General features: G+C 47.4%; 2 protein-coding genes across 4 annotated transcripts in view; both read left to right on the top strand.

The window, feature by feature from the left end:
- The window catches only part of LOC137843467 (actin-1-like), a 53,996-nt gene extending 37,576 nt beyond the window's left edge, over nt 1-16,420 (top strand). Inside the window, exons 1-4 of one of the 3 annotated variants that reach the window (XM_068658750.1) lie at nt 6,615-7,762; nt 10,931-11,045; nt 11,376-13,102; nt 14,826-16,420. In XM_068658750.1, the coding sequence (XP_068514851.1) occupies nt 15,130-16,263 (1,134 nt within the window). In that variant the 5' untranslated portion in view covers nt 6,615-7,762; nt 10,931-11,045; nt 11,376-13,102; nt 14,826-15,129 and the 3' untranslated portion in view covers nt 16,264-16,420. Of the gene's footprint in view, nt 1-6,614; nt 7,763-10,930; nt 11,046-11,375; nt 13,103-14,825 lie in introns of those variants that run through there. The other 2 variants (XM_068658749.1, XM_068658751.1) reach the window with 2 other exon arrangements.
- Nucleotides 16,421-16,562: 142 nt separating this feature from the next.
- LOC137843468 (actin-1-like) lies at nt 16,563-18,996 on the top strand. The gene has a single exon (XM_068658752.1). The coding sequence runs from the start codon at nt 17,351-17,353 to the stop codon at nt 18,482-18,484; it is 1,134 nt and encodes a 377-aa protein (XP_068514853.1). The 5' UTR covers nt 16,563-17,350; the 3' UTR covers nt 18,485-18,996.
- Nucleotides 18,997-19,285: the final 289 nt, after the last annotated feature.

Here is a 19,285-nt window from a genome sequence, read left to right as displayed (position 1 = left end):
TTGGACTAATATCTTTAAACTAGAAAACAAGTCTTAATTGGAACAGATGCTGCAAATACCAATGCAAATGGCCAGCTCTTGTGTGATCAAAACCAGGTACAGTCCATTGATTTGTTTTTAATAGCAGCTTTCATTTTTTATTAGTGTACACAAAACTCACTAACACTATACAAAAAGTCAGTAACAATATTCTGAAAAATCATCTTGTTTAAAACAGACTCTGCCATGCATTGTTTCTGGCAAGGTGCTATTAAAGAGTTTCCGTCCTATTTTGGCAGATCATGTTACTGAAACACTCTTCTCTACTTTCCTCTCCTCTAGAATTTGAATAATCCCAGTGCTTTTCCTAACAAGCTATTGACGTTACATTTAATAATCTGTTTGGATATTCACTTACATTACAAACAGGCATTCAGGTTAGATTAGGCTAAATAAATCCACAGTCCTGGTAAGCATGTGTTAGATTGGGATCTGCTTGCTCTGGGTACATGCTTTAGCAGAGCAGAGCATGCGTTCCCACCACATGAACCTTTTGTCGTGGCAGTGTTTGGGCTGGGGAAGCTCTGAAATGTTAAGGAGACAGTGATTTTCAAGCTAAGAATGAAAATATTCTGTGATTTTCCAGAATAAATTGGCTTTGTCTTTAGGAAATATGAAATATTTGATAGCAACAAGAATAGAAAAAGCCATTCAGAGTAGAGCAGAGACATTCATTGCGGCACACCTGGCACTTGTGGACATTTGTTGGTCTTTTTGTGAATGCAAATATTTTTGGTTACCCTGTGCTGTGGCACTGGAACATCAGCAGAGGCAGGCCGGCCCAGGGGTGGCCCAGCAGCATGCCCAGGTGGCCGCTGTCCCTTTCACCTGAGGGGTTTGGAGCCGTGGCCATGGTCACAGAGGTGCAGCTGGAGAATGCTGGTCACCAAACACAGAACGTAACCCCAAAATGACCTTACTTCTGTGAGAAGTGCTCCTAGAAACGTCCCTGAAGAAAGGTGCTGTTTCTCAGCACAACCTAGGACTTTAAAGAAGGGGGAAAAGTGCATTTTAGCAGGTTCTCAGCTGGAAAACAAGCGTGCTATTGTGACATTTCTACAAAGGGAGTATAGTGCTGGGAGGCACTGCAACCAGAACCAAGCAGATCTCCTCGTGAAACTCCACAAACCCAACAGTGTTCACTTCAAACAGCACTAAAAACCCATGCAGCCTCCTGCTTAAAGCATAGGAAACAAGCCATCCACGCTGACACCCAGCTTCCAGCCCACATCTGGGTCCCTTTCGCTCCACTGCTGCTGCTGGCTGCCTCCGATCCTGACTGCAGAACGCCACTTCTAATTCCTCAGGCAGGGGAAATCTCCAAACGAGACAAATGAAGATGACGACTGGTGATAACCCGTGAAAAATGTGCCAGTCGGGCGAGGGTAAGGACGCTTCCAGTACAGCTGCAAGTTGTGTTTGGAACCGGCTGCAAGGAGGATGTGCCATTTCAGTCCAAATGGAAAGAGAAGGTGCAGGCAAAACAAAAACAGAACAAACAAACAAAAGGCTCTTGTTCCTGTTTTGAAGTCTGTCATTTTTTTTATTATTATTTTGGAGAACTTTGTGTCATTTAGCTTTACAGATGAATGTGTCACAGAGGGTTGTCAGACATAGGTGCCTGCTCTTGGTGCCTTAGCGAGGTGCAGCCAGGGATGTGGGCTTGCTGGGGGTGGAACAAGCCTGGAAAGGCGACCTCTGCAGCTGCACTTTATGTCGAATAACTGAGGATGCTGCTCCACGTGTCTCCGATAACCACACCATGATGCACGGGCTATCCTGAGCGCCGGCTGCCGATGTGAGGAGCAGCAGTGTGGTGTTCAGCTATGGCTCGAGGTCTTCTGAGCAGAACAAGCCTGCAGCCTCGCTCAGCTCTTGTCGAGCTTCCAGCAAAGCCATTTGAGCGTTCAGCCTCAGCACAGGCAGAGCCAAGGCGTATTTTGCCCCGTCAGGTTTGTTGAAAAGATGCGACATTCGAGGAGGGCTGGGGATTGACTTGATGAAACAAGGCTTTGCTGGCTACCTACCGCAGCACGGGCAGGTTGGGGACGGGGCTGGCGAGTCAAGGGTTGGGCTGGCTCAGGAGGGGTGTCCCAAAAGGGATCTGGATTGAATTTGGCCTCCTCAGGGAAAGGAGGGCCTGTCAGTCATCCCCAGCTTTGTAAAGAAAGGAAAGGCATCGTGCTCGGCCGGGGGTCGTGGAGCCAACACACGCACAAGGGTTTGTGATGGAAGCGGCAGCAGCCGTGGGCTGGGCAGGTCTCCTCCTCTCCTGCCTGCTCAGACGGGGTTTTGTGTTCCCCCAGAGGCAGGAGGCACACTCTGCCCTGCCTGTTGCTGCAGAGGATTGTGGTTTTTTGAGCAGGGCTTTTCTAATGTTGTCTTTCATATTTATCCAAAGAAAATTCGACCTTGTGGCTTGATACACTGAAAAAGAATCTGCTCTGAAAGGGCTGGTAGAAAAGCATTAATTGTGTCAGATAATCAAGGGGCAGTGGCTGGCTGCTTGAAAGATGGGCTCTTTTGGGATAGCAGCAGCTCAGTACAGAAGCAGTGAATTTCTCCTTTTATTCTGAAGGACATATGAAAAATTACAGGCCTGTAGCCAAAGAATTGGCTTGGTTTTAGGTTAACCAGTTTAGATAAATCAATGCATATGTACGTGAATTAATTAATCCTACATAAAGTTATTCAGAGGCTCGAAGTAGATGATGTTCTGCATGGATATGGTGAGCTCTGTTATTTAATGCCAACGTTGCTGTAGGTGTGAACAGAAAAGATCACAGATTCAAGGCTACGCAAATCCAATTGTAGACAGCTTGCTGACGGTTCCCAGTCACTGCTTCAGCTTCCCATTTACTGGTTTTTATTGTGCAGCAAATCCTGTTGTACCACTCTTACAGGTTCTCCATACCATGGCCAGCGACACAGGTCTCCCATTCCCACTGATTTTCTCCCCTTTCCCAAAGAGCAGAGCCTCTGCCCTGCTCCTGGGCCAGAGGACGGGGCTGTCACTTTCTGCCTGTAGGAGCCTGCTGCAAGCCCGTGTTCAGCAGGCTTTGGTTCAAGCTGTAAATAATGAGCAAAGTGGTGGCATTTTGTTTTAATTAATAACTTCTAACATTTGGCCACCCGTGCGTTTGGTGTGTGTGGAGTTTGGCAGGGATTGTTCCCAGAAGGTCACACAAACATTTTCCTTGGTCAAGCTGTAGGCGACCTCCTGCTGCCTGAACTTCACTTGGAGATTTCGGTTGAACTTGACCCAAAGTCTCCAGGCTGCAACTGGCAGCTGCCGTGCTTTACAGGCACTGATGCAGGTGCAGAGGCTTTCCATGGGGTAGACACACAGCCCCGTGTCACCGCGCGGTGTTCGGCTGGGTGATGCTCATGCAGGAGGAGCGCTGTTGTGAGATACACAGCTCGTGGCGGTGAAATGCCGTGCATGGGAGGGCATTTTTACCCCTTGTGGCTGGAGCCCTGTTTTGCGACAACGTGGGTTAGAAAAGGCTTTTCCAGGATATGATTACCTTTCTAACCCAGGCAAAGCTGTGCAGGGGCAGAGCAGGGCCTGGCACAGTGGAAGGGCAGCGGGCAGGGAGCTGCTTCCTCCACGCACCCCTCTCTTTGATGTTTGTTTTTTTTTTCCCCTGTTCCACTTTTGAGCTAGCAAATCCAGAAGGACTCTTGCAGAAGGAGACTTCAGAAAGCTTTTCTTCGAAGCGAAGCTTAGAGCAGAGTGATGCTGACTCGGAGAACGTGGTCCTCTTTTTTCTCTGAAACCACTTCCTTCTTTCCCTAGGAACTGGGCTGCACCCAGCCAACCACACTCGAGCAATGACCATTTTGAAATACAAGTGAAAGTATCAGCAATACTGGGGGATAAAAATACCGGAGCCACGGGAAATGCTAGGAAGGTGGCCAATGGAAAGTACAGTCACTCCGGCAGGGAGCGGGATCCAGTTGTTGAATTGCTGAATTAATGAAACCTCACCAACGAGGTCCATTTCGCGCAGCGCTGAAAGGAGCCCAGACTTCTTGCGTTGTCTTAGTGGTTGCACTCTGATCCCAGATGGGCGGGTAATAATGTTATAAATGATTTACTGCCATACAGTATATGTTATGGGAGGTTTATAGAGATCAAATCGCACAGTGAGCTGGAAAATCCTCTCTATTGTTGAGGCTGTTCCCTGGCTGCTGTTGGCAGTAGTACATTAATGGCATGTGAGGGAGTTTGCCTTATTCAAACAATAGTGTAGGCATTATAATTTAATTACTCCCATCATTAGACCAGTTTTGTTAGAGAGAAAAAAAAAAAACACCCACAAGTGGAAAAAAAAAAAAAAAAAAGAGTTTTTTCTAAGCTTCATTTAATGAAGGACTCCCTGTCCTTTCTGTAAGAAGTCTTCCTTGCTACACTGGATTTTATTAATGGTGTAACAGAAGATTTTTACTTTCCACCCCTAATATCCCGGACTAGATTTCCACCCCGGTATCTTTATTCCTGAAATTTGGTGCCTTCCTGACAAGGATTTGTTGGGCCAAATGTGGTTGCCTCTGGGCAAGCAAGGGGTGGTAAGGGATAAAATACATCCTTCGGGAAGGGAAATCTCCAGACTGGGAAGAGAAAACTCCAGTGAATTTTAAGTTACAGATACAGTAGAACAAACAGCAGGTATATCAAGTACAACACGCAGGAGCAAAGTGTTTCTTGACCTGTGGCCCTGGAGGCACAACGTGAAATTCATCCCTGCTTCGGAGCCAGGACCCAGCGGGGCAGCTTGCGTTGATCGTCCCACAGATAGTAGCACACTTTCCCTTTGATGTACTTAAAGACTCCTTTCATTTGTTTATTTTTGCTGTCAAATTACTTCACTTAGTCCCTTGTGCAAGCCAGATACTGCGGGATATTATTCCATTCAGTAAACAAGGAAGTGGAACCTGACACCTGAATGACAGTAAATTAGGTTATTTGCCAGTCACAAGGGCCCGGGTTGCAGGGGTGCTGGACTTTACTCCGAGGCACGTCCTGTCCTGTCCATGGCCCTTCGGAGAGACCCGAGCCCAGGGCTGTGGCCGAGCATTTCACCTGTCGTGGGCTCGCCGAGCTGCTTCATGCCCTGCAGGCAGCTGCAGGAGAGTGTGCACGGGAAGCGCTCCCCGTGCAGTGCACCCGATGAGCGGCGATGGTCCGGATATTGTCTGGGACAAAGGATTTCCTCTGTAACCATTCTTTTTTTCTTTTTTTTTTAACCATTGGATGAAGATTCCCAAGCGCTGCCATTGTACACAGTGCCACGGGTATGCTCGCTGTCCAAACAGGGCAGGGGATTGAGGACAGACTGAGCAAAGCCCCCGAATTCCTGCTGGGCACTGGGCAGCCGGCACTGGGATGTCCGCTCTGGGGCACACTGCTCTACTGAACCGTACCCCAAGTCTGCCTCAAGACCTCAGCAGCCCAAAGCAGCAGGTACCGGTGTTTTCAGGTCTCTATGTGCAGCCAGAATCACAGGAAGGCCGTTCTCCACCTTGCCAAATCGGACGTGGCCTGCCCCTTCTCGTCTACAGGTGCATGTGGCATTTTATTTCAGTGTGTGACCTGCTGGCACCATGGGCACACTGGTGATTTGTGTGGAAAACTTGTATCAGTAAAATATTTGTGTTTTGCATTGCTTTCTGGTCTAGCAGGGCAGCTGGCAGTGTTCTCAGGAGAGCACCTTGGGGAGGAGGTGTTTGTCTGGAACGTTTTGAGGCTCTTGGTTGCAAGGTGCAACGCAAAGCCAAGGTTACCTTTATTATTGCTTTTGGCTGCTGCTGTCCTTTCATGATAATTACTTCTGTTTCACCAATAACACCCCCAAAATGATTTCTGGTGGCCATGGCTCCAGAACAAGGCCATCTCTAGCCCCAAAACACAAGCTGTTGGTGGCCTTGAGTGTGACACCAGCACAGGTCCATCACGCGTGGTACCGAGGGGCGCATCCTCTGCCCTTACCAAAACCAGAGGGCTTCCCACCGGGGTCTCGGCACAGCCCCTCGTGACGTGGGATCCGATTGCTGGTGTTTAGGTGCTCTGAGCGTGCCGTGCCGCAGGTCCCGTGGGGCTGAGAGCCGAACCTGGCGTTACCGGCGCGCTGGGGCAGGAGGCTGGGGCCGTGCTGCCAGCTGTAATCACTGCTCTAGGCCGTCGTGCAGCGTGAGGCTCTTATTTGCTTTGTTTATTCAGTCTCTCATCACCCTGTAGGCATTTATTTCTTGCCCCAGAGTCACGATTACTGCTTTAATTATTAGCATTTCCCTTGCCAGCGGTTCCATAGCTTTCATTCCCTGAGTCAGCAGGGCCTGCTGCAATTGAAAGCCTTGAGTGCCTTACCCTACCGAGACACAACTGTAACTCGATGAGCCATTTGCAATGGCAAACCCATTTTTAAACTCCTAAACCTGAACAGCCTCACTTCAGTAAGTGCTGCTACCAGGAGTCCTTGCAAATAATGACTTCTCCTGTCAAAGACTTGGATAATTTGATAGGACAATGAGGAATAGTTCAAGGTCTCAACTTTGAAATACCTCAAAATTATTATAATTGGACGTGTTGCAAGAGGGAGGAACCTCCATATTTTAAGTGCCTTTTCAAAACCAAACTTCTTGTTATTCTCAGAAATAAGCAAGAAAATCCCGTGTTTTTTAGGACCTGTGCAAAAGAAGCAGCAATAGGGCTCACTGTATTGCTTCTGCAGGAGGGATTTATATCCAAACGCTGGCCTGGGTTTTGAAGTTCTTGCTCAATTTGCACTTGGTCAAAACTCTGAGCTACCTCTAGGTATACGGTTGAGCAGCTGGTAGATGAACGATAAAAATAAACTAGAGAGTGATGTTTTTTTGTGAGGACAGGATTAAAACAGTAGTCTCCCCATGGGGAAAAGCTGCCACAGTAGCACTCAGTAGTAGCTTGGTGCTTTCTCTTTAAATGCCTCATGAGATTTTAGCTTTGGAATTAAATTTCCTTCTCAATATGCCACAGTCTTTTGACTTCTGGACTGGTTTGTGCAATCACTCTTCTGGTTTTAATGGTCTTTGTTTGGTGGGACATCATACTGAGTAGCTACTTAAATGTCCCAAGCTATCAGAGAAAAATAAATCTAAACAGATGCATTAAACGTGAGAGCTTGAAGATGTTCAAGGGAAAACCTTCAGAATCCACCAAGAGACAAATCTTCTAATAAGCTGGTACTTCCTATTAGAGGAAGTTTTGAGTAGCACCCACAATGCTTCTGATTACAACACGACAAATTTCACCTAATGAAGTTCCCAATTGCTCATGACTTTTCAGGCAGGTGGACCTATTTCTAAACTCATCCATTTGCATTAGGTGCTTTTCCAGTTTCCATAGTAACCGGGCAATTCATCATCTTTAACATATCTAGCCTTACAGTGTCTTACAGAGCAAAATACTATGTCCGTTTTATAAATGTGCAGCCAGAGGTGTAGGGAACTAAGTGATTTGCCCAGGGTTACAGGGTTCATCTGCAGCTGAATAGGGAAAGAACATTGCTTTCCTGAGTTCCAAGAAAATGCCACAGCTGCCAGGCTGTCCTTTCCCAGGGAGGCATTTGCTCTATCAGATCCGCACCAGCTGAAGGTTGTTTCCCAAGTGTTCCTTTTCTCAGACTTGGAGAAAGAGACTTTCAGAAATGAAGAGGTTGGAGTTTGAGTGGTACAGAACGGGGTGAGTAATGAAACGAGAAATCAAAACTTGCAAGTAATTTATTCAGCATAAATGCCAGCCGCATTCTTTGGACAAATAACTCGCAATGAATAATTCAACCAGCGTCATCACTACGGGGCATAGGAACAGGATTGTTTTTGAATCGTTTGGCCTTTTTCTTCATGTAAATCCAACCTAAAAGTCCAGATTCAGCCCTTGGCGTGTTCCAAGTCTGGATCTGGATTTTGCTTGCGGTTTGGCCAGAGAAGGGTCAGGGTCAGACCTGGGCCTGTGCTGAGCACACTCTTTTATCTCAGAAGTCCAAAGAAACTCCAGGAATTTGGTATCTTACAGGATAAAATTCAAAGCTGCCCTTCAAAAACTGCATCTGTAGCCTCAAAGCCTTGTGAAAATAGCAAAACATTGAAAGCCATTGAGGAATCCTGGATTAACACAGCGCACAGTAGGGAAAAGGCTGGTGGCCTTTGGAACAACTTCTCACATTAATTTTCTTCCAATGCTGACAGCTTTGATTTATTGCCTTAAGGCTGGTTAGAAAACACCCAGACATGAGGGAAGCCAAGAATTATGGAAGGCAAAGGAAAATATGGTAAATGTAGTGATGAATAGCCCTGGTAGATAGACAAATACTGCTCTGCACTCCTACTGCACCCAAATACTGTCTTGAAGATGGGAACAGAGGTTTTGCTTGCACTTTCACTATTTCTTCCTTCACTTCTAATGTTGAATATTCTGCTAGAAATCCCATGGGAGCTCCCATTCTGTTTATTTTATGTCAGCTGAATGCCAGCTGGAGCACCAGCCAAGGGAGGACTTTGAAAATGAAAGAAAGAAATATGCACCAGTTGAAAGTTCCTAAAACCGATTTGTTTTGAGAACCCGGTGTATTGATCCCCTGCCTCTCCTCCCCTCTGGCACTGAACAACCACCCCGCGGGCTCAGCACCCGGCCGGGTGCACACCGCTCCTGGCAGTGCTGCCTGGAATTGCTCTCATCTCACCAGCCGGGACAGGAGCCTTCTCTTCTGATTTACTGTGTCTTACTCAGATGAGATTTAGTGGTGGGATTCTGCATCAAAGGAGGTGTTTGAAGCTGAACTGATCGCTTGAAATGGTTAAAAACCAAAGCAAACGCAACCCACAGAAACAGGAACTTGTTTTGCTTCTCCTTCAGCTGCTTCTCTCCGTAGGTATTTGTCAAGGACACAACTAGTGGTAGCATGTAAATATTGCTCTGTTAATCACCCCAGCTCAGGAAGTACCAGACACGGGCAAAACACGAGCCACGTGAGCACGGGTAACAATGCTGAAAGTCTGACTGCCCGGCTGTGCTGGTGAGAACATTGCTTTACAAATGGTTCTTCCTTAGAAATCAAATCAATGCAGTATTTCCCAGCAGAAATTTGGGAAGTTCACTGAAACGGTTTTCTGGGTTACCAGAACTGCTTGCTGAGAGCCCCCCTGTGCTCTCGCACCCCTTCTGCTTCACCAAATTCGAGTTTACAAAAGAACCACACCAAAACAGAGCAAATAACTGAGGAACAAAACATTGTGAGAGTTGTCTTTAATTTCATCAATGGCTTTAAATATTTAGAAAGCACAATGTAAACATCTGAGGAGAAATCCGTGTGCTTGCTCTTCGTGCTCAGAATTGTTGGGATTTATAAACAGAAAGGCTGCTCTCAGGGTGTGGAGCCGATGTTTCAGACTTTCCACCAAAGTTATATATGCTCATGTCATTACAGCTCTTCCCTCAGCCCAAATTGCTGGCACGGCGTCCTGAAATGTTTCTCATTAGTAAACTTTACATAACCTCCAAAACTGCAACAACTGTAGAATAAAATGTACCAGGATGCCAGCTGGAGCTGGCACTTGGCGCGGGGCTCTCGGGGCTGTTTGCTTAGCTGGATTTGAAGGATGTTCCAGACCAGCTAGCAGGGCATGTGACTGAGTTTTGACCTGAACCGCTTGCCCAGATCCAGAGATCCTGCATACTTCATGGGAATGCTTTCCACTTGTCGCTTTCATACCCCAGACGCAGCTTTTAACAATTTGTGCGCAGACCCAGGCCCACCAGCCATCGGAATATAGTCAGAGGTAACGGCACGTGGCTCCAAACAGTAACAATGAGATTCCAGGGCAGCTCAGTGTGTGTTTAATGCTGAGTTAACAGTTTTCTGAGGGTAAGAGGGCCCTACTTTCCTTTTTTTTTTTTTTTTCCTGACCCAGAAACCCCAATATCTCTGATTTCTTTTTCAAAGGCACTTACCTGAGCAGACACGGAGCTTTACGTGGACAGGGATCAGGATGCAAAGACGTGCCTGTGGTCAGGAGCTGGGAGACCTGGAAATAGACTGTGCATCTCTGTCGGCTAATGTTCCCATGCCTTAATCCCAAAATTTCCCTTCCTCCTATTAGTATTGTAGGGCAACCTGGAGGAGATGGAGTTATTTCGGGGAGCAGAGCTGCGAGGCCTCAGCTCCGCCACTTCCCTGGGCAAGGTTGATTTGTGGCTGGGTGATTGGAGCTCTGCTTGGTGAAATCGTTTTACCTGATTTGGTTTCCTGGACTTCTCTTCATTTTCAAATAATCAAGCCTATTTATTTTAAATATACAAATTTTCAACCAAGGCTTTAATGTATGCATAATTTATATCACTTCCTTGGTATGGAATTAATTTTCTTTTCTCCAACATGGAAAATAACACGCGAACTCTTGAGTAGTTCTCCGATGCTGAATTCCAAATTGTCTGAATTAAATTTGAATCCCGGCGGGTTCTGCGCCTTCCCGGTTGTTCATCACTTGCAGAGTTTATTACATTTTAGATGATACTATTAAATCCAGCCACCCCTAGAGGTACCGGCTAGACTTTGTGAGTCTAAGGAGTAGGAGACCATGAATGAGTCCTCAGAGCCGTTCCAATTTAGCAGTGCAGTAATTTAAGTTTCCTTTAAAAGGACAGTGAGTTGTAATTTTTTATATATTTTATAATTTGTTAGCAATTTCCATTTCTCTCCCTGCAATACCTTTTAAGAATTAGAAAATTAATGCGTTTTCCCCCAGTTTAGATCTTTTTTTTTATATATTTGCTGAGCATTGATTTTACTCCCTTCCTCAGTGCTTTTGTTCACCTCCAAAATTAACGCATCTTTTTGGCTCTCCTTTCCAGGGGGTCCTGCCTCCTTCCTGGTGAGCTGGGAAACACTTTGCCCAGAGGGGCTGTGGCTGCCCCATCCCTGAGGTGTCAAGGCCAGGCTGGACGAGGCCCTGGCCAACCTGACCTGGTGGGTGGCATCCCTGCCCATGGAAGGGGTTTGGAACTGGGTGGTCTGTAAGGTCCCTTCCAACCTGCCCCATTCAGTGCCATGGTTTTGTGATATGAACTGGAACCAGCAGCCAGCGTCGTGCTCCTTGGGCCAAGGTGCCCTCATGGGATGGTCTAAGGGAAGGCTGAGCTACCCTAACCCTGACGGGCAACTGTGTGACCTCCTGAAAACTTGTGATGTGATGCTTGGAAATGTGGTTAGTGGAGGACTTGGCATTGCTAGGTTAATGGTTGGCCTTGGTGATCTTAGAGGGCTTTTCCAACCTAAATGGTTCTTTGTTTTTGTCAGGGCTGGACTGGGCTCGGCAGCAGCTCTCTGAACACCGAAACCAGCCGCATGCACAGGGTTAACAGCGGGGATCGAGCGTGGAAAGCCATGCTGTGAGTCAGGGGGCTGCAAGGAAAATCGAAGAGGAAGATTTGGGCCATGTGGTGCCCATAAAAGTGAATGCGAAACGTATCAGAAGTATATGAAATCTGTAGATAGTTGTTTTGTGTTTCAAAAGTGTTGAATATAGGGGGAAAAAAAAAGCTCAACGGGAGTTTAAATAAACACAGGCAAGTGAGTCAGCAAGAAGATATAAAATCATCAGGAAAGGCTGAGTTTGTTTTAATATGGGGATTACTGTAAACACTAGGAGTGCATGGTAACAATTTGTAGGCCATATGTTTTGAAATATCATAACTGGTGTCAATAAACACATTAAAATTCAACTTCAAAGAGTATTGTGGATGTTTGGAGTGTCACGAAGACATTGCAAAATGGGGATTTTAGATGGAAACAAGTATGGGAGCAATCAAACACAGCTCCTATGTGAAGAAAGGGATCTTGTCAAGTTGTTAGAGCTAAGCATCTGTGATGGTGATTACTGCTGCTTGCTGGCTAGGAGCTGTGCTCAGCCCCTGATTTCTTTCACACCGTCTCCCTGGCCTTCCACCCTGACCTGCCTGTTTGTCTCGCCCACCTGCTGCAGCTCGGTGCTGGGGCTGAGCTCTTCTGCGCAGGGATTGCCGTTCGCTGCTCCTTCCTACAGTTCATAGCCCGCCTGATTTCCTCGTATAAAAAGCAAATTCATTTTGTGTCTGTACAGATTGGCTTGTGGCACAGATGAGGTGCTGTCCTCCCGTGCTGACAGCCTGCCCCGTAGGGCGTTTAGCATCACCACAGCATTGGCTGCGTTTGATTCTTTCGCGTGCTGTGAGCCACCGGTCGTGGGGGTTAGGGCATGGAGAAGGGCCAGCAGCCCCTCATGTGGTGGTACCCTGAACAGAGGGTTTATGTTGCTTCCTGAATCCCTCCTCATTCAGACCTCTGCTGGGTTGAAATACCCTCTTTTCCTTACTTTTTCCTCTTGTAGCACTTCTGATGCAGTGGGATTCCCCCTGCAAATGCTCTCCTATTTGTGCACAAATCGTTTGTTTACTCCACGGAGATGGGACCAGATCTGTGATCTTTCAGCTGTGAAAGCACAGACTTCTGACACTGAAGCTTTACTAGCGTGATGAATAAAGCCTTTGGCTTGTTTCTGGGATATCCCACGACATGCTAAATTACTAGTGTACATACAAAGGCAGAATATTTGTTTACAGGGCTGCCTGGAGACTCATGTCCACCATATGCCTTGTTCTTTCTTATTTTCACATTTTTAACGTGTTTCATTTCACAACGAGAGCCCACCCTTCCTCTCTTCTTCATTTTTCCTCCTTTTATTGCTGACTGTGACGTCATATGGTGTGAAATGTATGTCTCTTTTTTTGGTATCCCTTTCCAGATTTTTATCCCTGCTGCTTTAGGCGTTACACATGGCCAGGCCCTTGGGGTTTGCATGGGCATGCAGACTGAGAACTGGCTGATCCTTTTCCCTCCAGTTTCCAAGTGTTTTCCTGGTTCAGAGTCCACCTGAGCTGTATGTTTGGGGCAGAGGACTGCTAGGAAGAAGGATCAAGCCTCAGCTTCCCAGCGGAAATCCCTTCCATGCAGGCATCACAGTACAGCACAACATCATGTTTAAACCAGTAAGTGAAAGTGTGTGCTCAGCACCAATGTATAAAATAAGCAAGAATGGCCATAAACATCATGTTTAGCTGGCTGTGGATTTTTACAACCCAGTGACTATGGGACAGTCCTGGTCCTGCCTGCCCAAGCTGTGCCTCCAGGGAGCACGAGAGGCTTCTGGTGCCTCGTCTTGTCCCTTCTGTGAGGGCAGCTTCCAGGGCTTCTGCTACACAAACAGCAACTTTGCTTATTTTATTACCAATCCTATAGGAACAAAGTGAACTCACACATACCCTTTTTAACGTGATTTATGACAGGAGCAATATGAGGGAACAGATGAGCATTCCTGCACCTAGGTTCAACTCTCCGTTTAAGAATCACAGTCAATATTCCCTTGTTTTAATACTAAACATCATGTTCAAAACTGAGTACTTCACTGTAAACTGCAGGCAGACCACGCAGGATTAAATGGGGCTTCTAGTGTGATGAATATAGCAGCCTCTTAAATGATTAGGACACCTGTTGACATTAATATAGAAGCATGCATGAAAACAAGTGTGCCACTCACTGAAATATATGTACACAAATATTAAGAGGATTAGAGAAATTGCTAAAATGGATAGAGTGGCATTTAACACGAACATGTCTGGAATCTCGCGGAATGGAAATAACATGCACAGAGCTGTTCCCTTGTTCGATGGCTTTTTTTTTTTACTGGTTCATCTAGGGTATAAATGCAGTACAAGGAGGTCATTTGCTTACATTAAAAAATTTCTCTTTAATATATGTCTTTGTTTGGAATCTGCCTGTGATTCATAACCACCTTCCTTTAGTAGCTGGCACCTTTGCCATGCAAGCTGCAAGAAAAAGTAATTAAATTTAATAGAAGCCACCCTTGCTTTGAAGCTGCCCTGGATTTAGAGCCACAAGGAGAAGCAATTAAATAGTGGCAGCCAAGGATTCAAACTGAAGTTATATAGTGACTTTTTTTTTTTTTTTTTAAAGGAAATTTTCTCTGTAAACGGATTTGGATTGTCAAACCTGATTGGATTCAAAAGCATAGAAATTTCCTTCTGTGGGAAACTTTCTACTGAAGCAAAAGGAAAAAAATAATTAGATGTGAAATGGGGGTCAGTTGTGAAGATCTAGGATATTTTTAATCCTTTTGAACAAACTTCCAAAAACGAGTTCAGCAAAGTGCTGAGGGGAAAAGGGAAGCATGGAAGGAGGACAGCTGCATGTCTGTTTATTTGCAGGCAGGCCAGCTTGTCAGCAGCCTAGGGTACAGATTCATTAGGGGAAGGGATTTATTTGCACTAAACAGTATTAGAAGCATTGTTCAAAGCTGGCAGGATTTTTTAAACCATCAAGAGGCAGAAATTATATTTTAATTTCTGTGCTTTTACCAAAAAGTTGTCTTTGCATTAAGGAACAAGCATAGGGGAAAAAAATCAAAACAAGACTCGCAGATGCCATACCAAACACAATTCTTCCTACGTAAAAGTATTTTTTAGACGTTTCCTATAAAATATCAGAAAGGATTCAGTTGAAAAAGGTTTTCCTCCAATGCAGATGTTATTCAAAAAAAGCAAACTGGCAATTCAGTTAGCACTTACAGGCAGGCAAATCTGTCCTAATCTCCACCAGCTCTTTATATGTAAGTCTTAGCTAAGCCAAGGCACGTGTGAAAATCTTAATATTTTCATTAATGTATTTTGCCAAACCTGCTTTTCTGAGAAATAGGTGCTCTTGGGCTCAGTGTAAGGATACAGCTGATGTTTTGTGACCTATGGATCTGACTTGGTGAATGAGAGTCCTCTGGCTGGAGTCGAGGTAACGCTAAATTTCCAGGGCAGTGCCTGGAATGTTGTAACTTGCTGGGAAAATATATTATTGTATCACCGGCCATTATGAGGTAGCTGGGGGCAGACATGCGAGCTGCATCCCCCCAGAGAACACAGCCCCTGCGATGGTGACCAGCCTGTAAAAGAGGAACGGGAAAACACGGCCAGAGAGCTGCTCTGGGGCACCGTCAGCTCTGTGAACAATGTTTGACCCCAGCGTTTTGGACGTCCCAGCAGTGATCTTTGACAACGGGTCTGGGTTATGCAAGGCAGGTGTCGCAGGTGACAGTGGCCCAAGGTCTGTTATCACGGCAGTTGTTGGTCGCTCAAAAGCCAAATCTACAATGCTTGGAGCTGGGATGAAAGAATACTACGTTGGAGAAGAAGCTCAGTCCAAAAGAGGGATCCTGTCTTTGAATTACCCGATTGACCATGGCATCGTTACCTCCTGGGATGACATGGAGAGGATCTGGAGACACGTCTACGAGCATGAGCTGAGACTCAAAGCCGCTGAAAGGCCGGTGCTGTTGACAGAAGCCCCCCTAAATCCTCTGCAGAACCGGGAGAAAATGACAGAGATCATGTTTGAAGGCTTCATGGTGCCCGCTATGTACGTGGCAGTCCAGGCAGCTCTGGCACTCTACGCCTCAGCCCGCACCACCGGGATCGTCATGGACAGCGGGGACGGTGTCACCCACACGGTCCCCATTTACGAGGGGTACTGCCTGCCCCATGCTGTCTCCAGGCTGGATGTTGCTGGCAGAGATATCACCGAGTATTTCATGAGGCTTCTTCTGGAGGGCGGGCACTCTTTTGTTAGCACAGCTGAAAGGGAAATCGTGAGAGATATCAAAGAGAAGCTGTGCTACGTAGCTTTGGACCCCATCCAAGAAATGAAAGCAAAGCCCGAAGAAGTCATGAAAGAGTACAGGTTACCCGACAGCAACGTCATTCAGATCGGCAGCCAGCTCTTCCGTGCTCCAGAGGTGCTCTTTGTGCCTGCAAACATCGGCATCGAAGCACCCGGCGTGCACAAAATGATCTTCAACAGCGTCATGAAGTGCGACATCGACGTGCGCAGGAACCTCTACGCCAACGTCCTGCTCTCGGGAGGCTCCACGCTCTTCCCCGGCCTGGAGGAGCGGATCCTGAGGGAGATGCACCTCCAAGTGCCCACGGGCATGTTCGTGAGGATCGTTGCCCCCCCCGAGAGAAAATACAGCGTGTGGATCGGCGCCTCCGTCCTCACCTGCCTGACGTCTTTCAAGCAAATGTGGGTCACCGTGAGCGACTACAAGGACTTCGGGGCAGCCGTTATCCATCGGAAGTGCTTCTGAGGAGACCGTCAGACCGAGCGAACGCCTTGCTGCAACAAAGCACGAGCAAGAAACGCTGGCGAGGGCTGACTGAACCAAAAGGTGCCACAGCAGTTCATGTCTTTACTGGCTGACAAAACCTTTATGGAGATAAAGCATTAAAGAATTGGTAACCAGGGCATCGAGCCTTCTGAGCATTCATTGCCTCCAAGGGGAGCTCTGCGTGTTCCCACCTCCCTCGAGCCCCAGCCCGGAGCCTCATTTATCTTCTCGTGCTCTTCCAGCCCCTGCCTCATGCCTGAGAGCTCGGGCTGTGACACCACGGCCATGCTGTTCTTTGCCCTGGCCTCAGGGGGTAGCCTAGAGCGATCGGGGCCACTGCCACTCTTTGCACAGCACTCCTACCCCCAGCCACTCCTGTTTATGCCATCAGATTAGTAATGGAATTAATGTGTACTAATGGAGAGAGTGGGAGAAGTGCTGTGAGGCTGGTTCTGAACCTCAGGTTAAAAATTCCAGCAGTTTTCCAGCAGCAGCTTCTACACAAATTTAGTCTGGATTCTGTGCTTTTTAAAACTTTTCCTTTTCCTCTTCCTTTTCCTTTTCTTTTCCTTTTCCTTTCCCACAGACTGCAGGGATGCAGTAACTAACCGACTCACGGCCTCTCTCGCAGCCGTACGGGAGTAGCTCTCCTCCTCTGCTGGGGATTCTTCCCTCTAAGGCCTTTGAGATTTCTGGGGTTTGTATTCTAAAACTAGATCGCGTGTTATTTTCGACCTCATTAAAAATGTTTCCTTTAGAAACCCAGCAAAACCCCAAACAGAATCCAAATATAAATCAATGCAAATGCAATTACTGTAACCGACCCTCCTCTGAGCCTGAGGGCCTGAACAAATTCATTGATTCCCCGCTGTAATTTATCTGGGAAGCAAGAACACCCAGCCTCCCTTCCGAGCACCGGCCCCGCATCGAATTGCTCGGCGGAGGAGCAGGGCTGGGGCTGCCCCATGGGCATTGTGAGCTGTGCCCATTTGTGACGCGAGGTCTGGAGCATTTCGTGGTGCTGCCAGAAGATCACTGCCCCCCAGTAGCACCCGTTCTGCACACGATGTCGCACGTAGTGGTGGCGGGGACCCCCGCCGTGATCTTTGACAACGGCTCTGGGCAGTGCAAGGCTGGGCTGTCGGGGGAGCTGGCACCCCGCTCGGTGATCTCCACTGTTGTGGGGTACCCCAAGTTCAGGCTTGTCATGTTTGGGGCCGGTCACAAGGAGTGGTACGTCGGAGAAGAAGCCCAGTCCAAACGGGGCATTTTGTCTTTGAATTACCCAATGGACAACGGGCTGGTTACATCCTGGGACAACATGGAGAAGATCTGGAGATACCTGTACGAGCAGGAACTCAGGCTGAAGCCCAGTGAGAGGCCAGCGCTGCTGACCGAGACCCCTCTCAATCCCTTGTCCCACCGGGAAAAAATGGCCGAGCTGATGTTCGAAAGCTTCCACGTGCCGGCCCTCTTCATCACGCTGCAGGCGCTCGCGGTCCTGTACGCCGGGGCCCGCACGACCGGGCTGGTGCTGGACAGCGGGGACGGCGTCACCGTCACGGTCCCTGTCTACAAAGGCAAGTACCTGCTGCAGGGCATAACCAGGGTGGATTTTGCCGGCAGAGATGTAACCAAGTACCTCGCCAGGCTCCTCCTGGAGACCGGGCACTCCTTCATGAGCGCGACGGAGAGAGAGATCGTCAGGGATATAAAGGAGAAGCTGTGCTACGTTGCTCTAGATCCTAGACAAAAAATGCAGGACAAGCCTGAAAATCTCTCGCGTGAGTACATTCTCCCTGACGGAAGGTCTGTCACGGTGGGAGACCAGCTCTTCCGAGCTCCTGAAGCACTTTTTGCACCCAGAGAGGTAGAAGCCCAAGGGCCGGGGGTTGTGGGGATGGTCCTGCGGAGCCTCGCCAGATGTAGCAGCCGTATCCAGCTGGACATCCTAAGGAACGTGGTGCTCTCGGGCGGATCGACTCTGTTCCAGGGCTTCAAGGAGAGGCTTCTGAAGGATCTGCAGGCGGCCATCCCCAGCACAGCCCCCGTCAAGATCTTCTCCCCAGAAAATCGGATGTACTCGGTGTGGACTGGCGCGTCGCTGCTCGCCAGCCTGACAGCGTTTAGGAATATGTGGATTACCAGGGAGGACTATTACGAAGTCGGGCCAACACTACTCCAGAGAAAATGCTTTTGAAAAGTAAAAGTATGACCATCCAGGAATTTTTTTAAGTGCCAATCTGAACAGCTGGAGAGCAGTTAATAAATCAGTACAAAAATAATTGATTTGTAGTAAGTGATTTTATAGCTTAGTAAAGGAAGATCCCTTGTGCATTGGGCTGAAGAAAGAGTCCTTGTTCTGAGCATTTTTGCTATCCAAGATGTTGGTTTTAATTCTAGAAATGTGTTGATCCCTGCTAGAACTGCAAACAGTTTGTCAGACTTTTAAACACTTGAGAACAAGCCACCTCCAGCCCATGCCCGGGGGGGCTGGCTCCCTGCCACGCACCGTAAACTTCCAAAGAGTGGAAAGAGACCTCTGATGGAGAAATAGAGGGCTCGTGGGTATTGCTGACCCTTCACCATAGCACCAGAGATCGCTCGTAGCAGTCCTGGAGAAGCTCAGAGAGGACCGAGCTTCTAAATTTGTTTTTGCTCGCCAAATGAAAATAAGTTGGTCTGGCTGCTAGAGCAGAGCTCTCAGACCGAGCACACCTCTGTGCTGCTCATGGCCCTGCCAAGGCATTTGCTGTGTCACATCACATAAAACATCGCTTCTGTTTGCCCGTCTGTGGAATTTAGGGAATATTCCAGCTTAAGGACTGTGTGAGACTTCATTTAGGTAATATAGTGTTAAGATTGGTAATTAATCAGAGAGCACAAGGTGAAAGATATTTAGTTTGGGTTTATTCGTTGAAGATTTCTGAACAAACTTTGTGACATCAGGCATCTACGAGAAGGTGGAGGTGGTTATCCCTAGCTGGCACTGGTGGGAAGA

Source organism: Anas acuta, chromosome 22 (assembly GCF_963932015.1).
Source record: "Anas acuta chromosome 22, bAnaAcu1.1, whole genome shotgun sequence".
Lineage (NCBI taxonomy): Eukaryota > Metazoa > Chordata > Aves > Anseriformes > Anatidae > Anas > Anas acuta.
This window is presented reverse-complemented; position numbering and strand designations above follow the sequence as displayed.

What these genes read in the sequence shown, in the direction of transcription:
- LOC137843468 (XM_068658752.1), top strand. Translation starts at nt 17,351, where the DNA reads ATGTCGCACGTAGTGGTGGCGGGGACCCCCGCCGTGATCTTTGACAAC.